The 11,701-nt window shown below is 32.0% G+C and overlaps 1 protein-coding gene and 1 long non-coding RNA gene across 3 annotated transcripts in view; one reads left to right on the forward strand and one right to left on the reverse strand.

Moving 5' to 3' along the window:
* LOC143047825 (copine-3-like) overlaps nt 1-4,126 on the forward strand; it is a 29,260-nt gene extending 25,134 nt beyond the window's left edge. For both annotated transcript variants that reach the window (XM_076221104.1, XM_076221105.1), the window contains exon 17: nt 601-4,126. In XM_076221104.1, the coding sequence (XP_076077219.1) occupies nt 601-677 (77 nt within the window). In that variant the 3' untranslated portion in view covers nt 678-4,126. The remainder of the gene's footprint in view (nt 1-600) is intronic.
* A 1,113-nt stretch (nt 4,127-5,239) lies between these two features.
* Nucleotides 5,240-11,441, reverse strand: LOC143047827 (uncharacterized). The gene is made up of 3 exons (XR_012969671.1): nt 11,219-11,441; nt 9,060-9,239; nt 5,240-8,034 (listed from the first exon to the last, which is right to left on the reverse strand). It is a non-coding gene; the product is annotated as an uncharacterized LOC143047827 (long non-coding RNA).
* Nucleotides 11,442-11,701: the final 260 nt, after the last annotated feature.

Here is an 11,701-nt window from a genome sequence, read left to right on the forward strand (position 1 = left end):
ATACAAATTGTTTTATCAAAACAACAATAGACAAACGACGAAAGTCATCTGCAATTCTTCTGGTCTGAGTGTTTACCTACCCGAGTACCTATTCGAATCGTTCATGGAGATGACAGACGATCAGTTATTTGTTTTTCTTACTCAATTTGGATTAATTGAAATTTGTTTATTTTTTTTTCTTTTAAATGACTATGACGATCGGATGAAACAATTTAATAACGAATGACAAAATTACCTGTCTAAATAGTCATCTGAGTTGCAGAAATTATTTCGTTTGTAAATCTGCCAGTATGTTCGTCCATAATAAGAGTCTATGTTGAGGGATGATTTGAAGGTTTGTTTGTAATATCATGTTGTGCTGAACATTGTATGCGATTTCAGACAACCCGTTTGACGACACTTCGTTTATCTTCTGAATTCTATATAATATTTATAAACGAAAAGTCTGTACTTGCACCATATAGCTGCACTTTCTTATTTTATGTCATATGCTTAACACGGATAGCCGGATATTTCTATAGTTGAATTAAGAATCATAATAAGTAAAACTCTTATAAATTTCTAAATCTAAATCAGTGATCACGGATTTTTCTATTGCAGGTCCTTCATGTCCAACGTGTGGTGCACAAATTGAACCAGGATCGAATCTATACTCAGACATTGATAATTGTTTATAACATCAAATATTTTTTTTTAAAACACGTGCGTATAGTATTTACATTGTATTTACATACATGTGTATGTTTTTTCTGAACATATGGACAATCAACATGGTAGTCTCTATAAGTATGCTTTAATACTGGGATACTCTAGCTAACTCTAGTCAGATTTTAATATGTATGAGTGTACTTTTTTAAAGGGAGTGAGAGAGAGAGACGGAGAGAGTCAGATTGGTCACTTTAAATATGTGGTAATGTACTAATTTAATTTAATTTAATCTTGTTTTTGAATTTGAATTTCTACATTTTTGAACAATTCTAATTTTGTATGTATGAATCAGTACATTGTTAAACAGGATTTTGTTATACAAAGAAGAATAGCAAGCATTCCATAAATTTCGATTTTGCGTGTTACAATTTTTGTCTTCCATATACATGATATAGAAAAATAATAAAAACTGTCTTGATATCACAAATAACGTTAACAATTTATACAATAGTACACATGCCACAACAAAGAAAACTAAAGAATAAGCAACACAAACCCCAACAAAAACTAGGGGTGATCTCAGGTACTCCGGATGGGTAAGCAGATCCTGCTCCACATGTGGCACCCGTCATGCTACTAACAAATCCGGTAAACAGTCTAATTCGGTAGGTCACATTCATGAAAGGTAAGGGGATTGCATTACGCCGTAAGGAACATATCCGATATCATCTGTGAAACGGTTATTCCATAACGGTCAACCAACCCGTTGTGGCATCCATGAAATTTACGAAGGGATGATTTCAACTTTACAATTTGGAACTCCTAGTTTAATAGCATCCATGTAAGCAGAAATCCTCTATCAAGAAAATCACGACAGGAAATACAAGCGCGGGAATATATTATTAATTGGGAGTTATATACCCCGTATGCAGGTGCTGCTGGAATGTTGCTACTTAGAATTGAAAGCTGAAATCATCTCTTTTGGCGTAAAGTTTTGTTTTCAACCGACCCTCATTGTCAATTTCTAGATGTAAGTCAAGATATAGGGCCGACTTAACTGTATCTGTTGTATCCTTTATCTCTAGTTCGATGGGATAGATGCGTTCAACATAGTCACCAAATTTAGAATTATTTAGTGAGGGAATATCATCTATATATATTGCGGAAAGTATTAAAGGATAATGCTAACTTCTTATTTTTCTTCCTAAGAAGTTCCTGTATGAAGTCAGTCTCATAATAATAAAGAAACAAGTCGGCAAGAAGAGGGCACAATTGGTTCCCATTGGAATGCCGACAGTCTGTTGAAAAACACGTCCTTCGAAAGTAACAAATGTGTTGTCTATCAAGAAATCAAGCATCTTGAGACTGTCAGTTTCAGAGAATTTTTTGTTTGAATCAGAGTGATCCTTTACAGAGTAGAATTTATTCCTCCTTAAAACAAGATACTCGTTTTTATGAAACAAAGCAATACTAACTCTTTCAATTTGTTTTTTAGTTTGGAACGTGGAATACTTGTGTAAAGTGTGGAAAAGTCAAATTTTTTAATACTATTGCAAGATGAAATAGAATTAGGCTGTATATACTCTAAAAGATCTTTGGAATGTTTTAGTATCCACATCTGATTCACGCCACCTCTGGAATAGGCAGTTTCACAATAACTTTGAAACCCATCTTTGATTGCTGATAAAATAATTGTTGATTTTCTTTTAAAACGAAATAAACAAAAAAGAATTACCGAAATTTGTTAAATGTATACCTTAATTTATACCGGTCACAAAATAAAAAAAAAACAAGAAAATCGTCTAGTGCTTGTTTTCAATATATAACACGTTAGATAAAACGTTTTGGAGGCTTGGGTTCATAATGCTGTCCAACGTCGTACGTTATTTTGCCTTTCGAACTATTTTGTATTCGAGCGTCACTGATGAGTATTTAATACACAAAACGTTGTTTTTATGTACAAACTGTAAGCCTGGTATCTCTCATGAGTTTTTATGAACAATAGCTGCTCAAATAGAGAATGGAAACCTGGAGTGTGTCAACGATACAACAACCCACCAAAAACGCTAAAAAGAGACTAAAGTTACAATGTGTCTTCATTTTCGCAGAGAAATTCAGCCTTTAAAGATATCACATTAGGATTTATTACTAGTTATCGTATTGTACACCCTGCATTTGTGCTCGTTTCAAACCTTTTCAGAATGCTGGACCCTTTGGGATATTTTTAATGATTTTAATTTATAATTAGCATACTTTTCAGTAAAATTAACGACTTTTTAACTGAGCTTATCTCCATAGCATATTGTAGTTTGATGATTGTATAATTTCTTTTTGACTTTGAATAATGTTTGTTACCGACCAAAGTTAAAAATAGTGGAAATAGATAGTTCGAATGCTATTAGAATTATAAAAAATACCTGTACCGTGTAAAATAAATCGATAAAATGGTTGGAAATCACTAAAACACAAGCAAGAAAAAAACAACACACCCTTATATTCATACCTGACAATGACCATTAAACGACAAAATGCAGATCAAATGATAATGAATCAATATCACTTTGATTTTATATTAATATTTAATTCAAAATTATAACATACACGTTTTGTGGAAATTTTTTTAATTGATTAATGAACAGTAACATTTATGATGTTAACAAAAATAATTCATAAATGCTTATTGTTTTGATTTATTTGTTGTCGGATCAGTGAAAATAAATCATTGCACTAAAAAAATTCAATTAAACAACCTTTCAAATATGATCGATAAATTACATGCAAAAGATGTGTTTTTTTTAACTAAAATACATTCGTACTTTAAAATTTATATAAAATGTTTGTTTCATGTTTTTTAAGAACGTCAAGGTTGAATTAGTACATCCAGAGCGGATATAAATTGTATAACATATTAAACATAATTCTTGTGTAAACATTCATGTAACATTTAACTCTACGAGTTCTTTTCTTTATTAAAATAGCCATATATCATTAAGTGCTATATCCACTAGTTTTACTCAAACGTCACTTTTAGTCTTCTGTTTTTAAGAACGTTTTTCGCTTATTTTATATTATTTCTATACAAATATTGACATATTTTGAAAGAATTCACTCATTTATTTGCTGATCATTATAAATACTTGTGTTAATTAAACATGATCTGCTTTTCGAAACCAAATGTTACAATATTTTATTAGCAATACTTAAATGCCGATCGCTTTAAATGTTCGTGTTCTCTTTCATTGTTTTTGTATAGTGCTTGTGTTGTTTCTTTCCAGAATAAGTTAGATGATTATGGGATGTTCAATTGTTCTTGTTTGCAATATTATGGTAACAAACATTCCTAATGATGTTATAAACGCTTATCATAATGCTTCTAAAACACTAGACAATTATACTTGATTTTTCCGCACAAACAGAATTATTAAACACATGTAGAAAATATTATATTAAAAAATAATCAATTTGTTTATGATATCAATTTCTAGTGTCAATAATTTTGTTTGAAATATAACTAGTTTTATACAGTACAGTCTGATCGAGCTTAGTACTGAACCATACTCAAGGCATTAAAATACTGTGCATTCATTTATATTCGTTGTATACCTATTTTCGTTGATATCGTGGGTACAGGGGAACCATGAATATAAATGTTCAACGAAATACAAATTTTCCAAAGAAATGTATGCAGAAAACCACGAAATCAAATATCGACGAATATGCAAGTCTCAAACCACGAAAATTGGTACCCACGAAAATAAATGAATCCACAGTAGTTTTATTTAACCATGTTTTTGTATTAACATTGATTCACTCATAGGGTCTTTGCATCGGTAATAAACGCATTTATTCTAAAAGCAGTTGCTGGCATGAAACTCGGTGACGTTCTTCTCATATAGTTTTTGATATGATACTAAACCCCTAATGGGGGATTGTACGTGATTTTCATATGATGAAGACATAATCTTTTAATCAGTTGAATTGAGGTCTGAAGCTGACATGTCAGTAACTGGTAGTAATCCTTTGTTATCCTTTGTTAATTTATGTATCATTGTCATTTTGATCAGGAGACTCTGGACTTTGTTAGTTTTGATGTATTTTTTCTTTGTTTTATTTTAATTCATTTATATGTTTTGGAGTTTACTGTCACGTCCATTTTCACTGATATAGTACACAATTTTATTAAAGGGCGAGTTGAGGACCACCTCCGGGTGCGTGTTTTTCTCGCTGATTTGAAGTCCCATTGGTGGCCTTCGGCTGTTGTCTGTTCTTTGATCGGGTTGTTGTCTCTTTGACATATTCCCCATTTCCAGTGACTAAAAAGGTCGCACTTGTTTTTAGGATAAATATATTTAAGGTCATGGAAAAAGTGAATGGGCTATTTCTGTAAAATTTTGCATGGCTCGATGAACTAAAACTGAAAATCGAAAAAAGAAGGAAATGCTTGATGTGTTACTTTGTTTTCCAATCTAATATCAGTTCTATGTAACAATTACACTATCGATACCACTTGTGATAGAGCTAGATCTGCGTTGAGACAATAATTATTTCCTCAGTGATGTTTGAGGCCAATATATTAGAAAATCAAAATCAATTTGAATGTTTAAATCATTTCTTAAATATGAAAAGAACTCATATATGTAGCTTCGACAAAAACAAATGGACCTCTTGATTTATTTGTTCATAAATATCAGTGAATCCCAATACACTTAAACACATTCGCTGAAGATCATTGTTTTCCTTTGAGAAGAGTCTTAATTATTGCAATGAAAACGAGACGTCTTTTGGTGTTTTCTTCCCATTTTTGTTCCAACTCTTCTGTAGAAACATCTAAAGTATAAACATCTGCAAAGGTAAACACATTTTGATCCGGCATGAAATATGCAGGGAGGTTTTGTGAAATTGTAAATTTCTCAAGGGTGTTATATATATTAAGCGTCCAAAGTCTGATTAGCTCATTCTGTCTATCTGTCAAAAGGTCACCCATAGCCTCAGCCATATTGTCAGAAAATTCTGGTGAAAATGCTGCATGTAGTAAAGAATTTTTTAACATGTAACTACTTATAACACTTTCAGCACCACGATTGTTCTCGTGATCATTAACGTTAAACATAATAGGAGGACAGACACATTCACTGCGCATTGATTTAGCCAATGCATAACTGTCTCTTAGAATACTGGGGAGATTGTTTACAACATAATGTTCAATTGGTGCAAGTGAACAACGCATTAATACTAAATGACCGAATGATGTGGATGGTGCACCTGTTTGCAGGAGAATAAAACAACCATCTTTTACTGCATTGTCGATGTTAAAGGGTATTGCTGTAAATTTACAACACTGTGGCCACCATCCTTCCTTGCGTAGTGCAGGTACAATATCTAAACTTATTTTTAGATTTTTATAAAAACTACCTGTCCAAATCAGAACTATATTAAGAGTTGGATTTTTACTAACATCTACAAGTTCGCCATCGTAAAAAATCTGCAAATCAGACCAGATCATGGTCTCTTGTTCAAAAACTCGTCGGAATAATTCGAAAAATCGATTACTGACGAATATTGCATTTAATGAGAAGTCGTCGTTAAAAAAATGGTGAAATTCTTTAATCTTTTCTTTATCATTCAGGAGAACTTGTACTAATCCAAGTTTGTCATATAAAGCTTGTTCCTTCAAAATGCAAACACTGGAAAACGTATCTAAACAACATACAAAGTCAAACTCATTTGGATCACCAACTTTACTTTCTTCTTTTGAGCTTCCACTTAATAAAACGCTCGACTGAAATCTATAGTCCATTTTTCCAACTTTATCACAAATTCGAGACACAAAATCAAAAATCGTTCTCGCAATGGAAGCAGCTTCTGCATTTGATGACTTTCCAATTCCCGAACTTTGAAGAATGTGTTTCGTCATTTCATTTGGATCTTCAGGAGGAGATATTATTTCTTCAACGATGAGTTTGTTGTCGTATTCTATTTCATTCTTTTTACGAGACCTACACATAGAATGATCTGCATCGAATGTTTTTGTCGTGGAGTCGTTCATAAGAACTAAAGCTACATCTAAATTTCCCAAGGCCTTTGTAAGATCATATGGAGTCCGTCCCATTTGATCTTTAAGGTTAACATCAGCCCCTGACTGCAAAAGCACGTGTGCAATTGGTGCTGAATTATACCACGCTACGTAATGCAACGGAGATGAACCGTAAATGTCTTGAAGGTTACAATCAGAACCGTTTTTCACAAGAAGTTGAATTTGTTCAGCATTTTCATGCACGAGAAGCCCCATCAATGGCGAACGGCCACATTTGTCCTTAACTTTAAGATCAGCTTTAAAGTCAATAAATATTTGTATGATTGTTGTTTTTCTCATTTTAAAAATTGGAGATCTTCCAAAGATATCTACAGCATTAACATTTGCACCTTGTTGAAGGAGATATAAAATTGCATCTTTATCTGGTATCCACATGTCACGTGACATCAGATGTAATGGTGACTCTCCAAGATGATTTTGAGCATTAATGTCTGCTCCCGCATCACAAAACATCTGAATGACGTCAACTGAATTGAACATGCCACCACATACTCTCATAAAAGCAGTTTTCCCGGCTCTGTCTGGTTCATTGATTAAATGTCTACGTACATTTTTGGGAATTCTCCCAAAACCATATTTCACAAAAGCTATCAAGTAGTTGCCAGCATTGAGATCTAAATCTAAGTATCGGTTGAGGTAGTTTCGACCATCAGCATCGTACTTCGTTACATCTGCTCCTATTGTTATTAGTTCCTTTGCAAATGTTACACCAAATCTATAACTAAAGTCTAAAAGCATATGCCCGTCATAATTTAAAGCGTTTATCGAAATGCCTCTATCCACAAACTTCTTGATAAAGGATAATATGATATCAAAATGTTCAATATTTCCATTAGCGCATAAGCAATGGAGAATATTATTTCCATATTTATCAACACTATCAAATTTTGCAGTAGATATATTGACCAAGTATTCTGCTACATCTATACCATTAGAATTGCAGGCTAACATTGCAGGAGTGAATCCAGATGATGTAGTGACATTGACATCAGCTCCAGATGTTACTAATAGTTTAACCATCTCAAATGATCGCTTTGTTACAGCTCGGTGAAGTGCGGTGCACGAATATTTATCCCTCTGATTTAAATCAACGTTATATGAAATCAGTAGTTGACAGATTTCGATGTTGTCTTGATAAACCGATTCATGAAGTGGTGGTATTTCTTGGCTTTTACTCCCATCAGGCGAATCTCCTCTTTCTAAGACTTGTCTGATTCTATATATATTTCCCAATTTAATGAGTGTTATGAGATCACCCAAATCACTGCTACAAAACGTAACGTCTACCTGGTCTATTAATAAAAAAACAAATGGAATTATTTTCTTAATACTACTATAAATATTCACAACTTCACTGATTCGCGCGTCACTTATGAGCCTTATTGTAGAGAAAACGCGTGTATGCATACAACACTGTAATCATGGTTATCCATAAAAGATTTTCCAATCATTGCATTCTTAAATTACAAATGACTTTTTTTTTTACAGATGTAACAGCAACAGACATTGTGCAACCAAACCAATACCGTGATTAGTGCAAAACAATGCAAATGAGAAATCGAATGACATTACTTAAGTAAATAACATCAATGACATTATATCAAACACCAATTATAGGCAAAAACTCAGACAGTTTTATATAGTCATTTGAAATGTGGTGCGGATGATAAAACAATAAAAATATGTGGTATAATTGCCATTTGTTTTAATATTTCAGACCGATGAAAGGTGTTTATTATTATTTTTTTTATATTATTAATGAAATCTAATTTGTTTATTTATTAATATCTATATTTTGTCTTCTTTATTTACTTCCATGGAGACAGGTTTGTGTATATAAAAACAGGGAGATGTGGTATGATTGTCAATGAGACAACTATGAACTAGAGTTCAAATGAAGTGGACGGGAGCAAATATAGTAGCTTGTTTACAGAGATCAAATGTGATCAACAGTAATCTCTATTGACAAGTATTCCCATTCGTACAGAGAAAAGTCGTAGATTTTCTCCGGATATTCAAGCTTCTTAAACCAATAAAAACGGGCTTCCGTAGTAGAGCAAACAATAACAAACAATCACAATCTGATCGTAAACGTGTTAGAGGTATATGTGAACCCTAAAAGCGTCCTACAAAAAATTGTCCATTCAACCGGACATAATTTCATTATAAAATACTATTAAATATCGCCCGGTCGATATTTCATAATGTTTCCGCAGACACAATTTACTTTGAAAAAGTGTACAGTGAACATACTGTCATTGGTGACATATTTAATCCTACATAATTTTATGTATTGTTTTCAAATAATCTTATTTACCTGCTGTTCTCCTGTAGATAACTTCAATATCCTCTAAATCCATTGTGCATTTTGTCACGTTCTTAAATGTTTTGATATTCGACTTTAAACATATTTTTTGTTCTTGTATTTCTATTGTTGGTAAAAACTCATATGACTATTGAGTTAGATCGTTGTAACACAAAACAATTAATATCATAACTGCAATAAATAATAAATACAACATTAGTATACCAGTGTTAAAAGTTAATACTACTCGACCAAGTCTTAACCATACTTGAATGTACTTGACACTTATCTTTGATATTGAAAATAATCTAAACTACTACTCGACCAGTCTGAAACAATGTTACAAATGTAACCAATTTTTGACCTGTATTTTACCAGCTCTTGACATATTTTTTCAGTCTAAACCATACTCGACCAAAGGTCTGAACAATACCGGTCGACCAGTCTGAAGCATACCTGACCACATAACATCTACGTCTTATATTTTTGATTATTTCAACTTTTCAATAAAATAAAGATATATATATAAAAACACGTTTTTATATCCTAACATTATTCTCTTAGATTTGTCAAATAGAGATAGTTAAATTATCCAATTAAAAATTCTGAGTTTGGTAAGAGAGTTTTATTTTACCTGAAAACCGTACCAATACTGAGGATAATAAAACCTTTTTGAGGTGCGTTTTGTTTGGCATATGTTTTTATTTCAAACAAAAATTGATTTTCCTAAATTCCTAGTAAAATTGCACAGGTTTCATGTTTACATATAATAGTTTTATAACTATCTTTTAGTTTGGTAAGAACAGTCAACAAAATCACTGACATTGTTTAACCTTATATCAGAAATATATCTATTCCTAATTTGAGATTTCTATAATCTACAATATATGTATGTACATGTTTAACAGTTTCTAAATTAATAAACGTTAATAGATTGATACAAAAAATAGGTCTATGTTGGTTAATACTTGGTCGATAATGAATCAAACTAGGTCGAGTATGGTTCAGACTAGGTTGAGCATAATTTAGACTTGGTCGATAATGGTTAAGAGTATGTCGAGTATGGTTTAGACTATGTCGAGTATGGTTCAGACTCGTATAAAAAGTACTGGTCGAGTAAAAAGGTCAAGTACAAGTTCAAACTATTAAATATGGTTCAGACTGCAGTCGAGTAATATCAAATAAATTTTAGACCAATTCAGACTGGTCGAGTAAATATCAATACAGTCGAGTACAGATATGGGCCATTTCAGACTTTTACTGGTTTGTAGTGATAGAAACAAACTTCTTGATAACGTCAATAAATATCACATAAAAAGCTTATACATTAAAAGAAATATTCACAAAGACAAGTAAAAGAATATTATAACACATTATGACGTTGACTGTCACTTTGGTATCTTTCGTCACTCTTTTATGAGATGATAACCCAGAATCTATACTTCAATACCATTGTACTTTATGTGAAGCTAATTATAAAGGGGATGGTACCGTCCGATGAATTTTTGAGAAATAGGGCGAGATGTTCTTTGACATATACCTGGTTCATCAACTTTCACTCAGACACTGATGACGTTTTACAAAGTCTCAGTAGCACCTGGAAGCACTTACATACCGAATAATTTAGACAATATATATATATCCTGTTTGCAATTAGATATGGTATATTGCTTCTTTAGTGGTTGAATTGATGATTTCAAAAATGAATTCGTCTGGGTTTTTGTTTATAGATTGTCGTACGTTGTCAAAGAATTCAATCAAAATTTGAAAATTTTGTTCAAAACACATCTATTTGTTATTTCAGTTGAAGCGTATATAAATGTGAAATTGTGAAACAGGTGATCTCGTTGTTTTATTTACTTCAGCATAATGTCAGTATCTAAGCATGCAATCAACTGTATTGTTTCGAGTGCAACTGGTGATTCATGTAAAGACAGAAAGTGCGACTGGTGTATACATTTTATGTCTTGTAAACTTGATAGAGTTAAAACATATACAAATATAAAGTAACCCAGAACGATATCACGAATATCTTTTTTTATGGTTTAGGCTCCCAATTTCATTCAAATATGTCTATACCGTGTCATTTAAATAGTTTCTATGTAATTTGTTTGAAAAAAAAATCCTTCAAAAAAGCAATATGTGTACCATTTAAACAAATTAGTACGTACATTTAAGATCGGGTTTTCTGTTCACATCAGAGAATAACTCATCTGATGCCTTCTTCTCTCTAAAGAAACATTTCCACTACCGCTGATGAAATAACCAGGTCTTGATATTTTCCTTGTTTATTTCCTTCTCTGCATTTGTCGTGAGTGTTCAATTTGATAATAAGAATAACGTTGTTTACAAAACTAAATTTGAATGCTTCCTTGTTATTGTGCTTGTAATTAATATCTATATTTAAAATAGTTACACAATAGAGATTAAACCGACATTATACGTCATACTGAAATCAAACCTCTTATCAATTACAATGCACTGAGTTATTTATCATTTTTGTATCAAAAGTAAAGGACAATAACTGTATATCGAGTACTCCATCCGGTATATATATTGTACAGGATTGTCATTAAGTGTGAAAGTATATTTGTGATTAATACATGAATATTACTATTTTAATATAATATAAATTTTTGTTATTTTATATTAAT

This window comes from Mytilus galloprovincialis, chromosome 10 (assembly GCF_965363235.1).
Source record: "Mytilus galloprovincialis chromosome 10, xbMytGall1.hap1.1, whole genome shotgun sequence".
Lineage (NCBI taxonomy): Eukaryota > Metazoa > Mollusca > Bivalvia > Mytilida > Mytilidae > Mytilus > Mytilus galloprovincialis.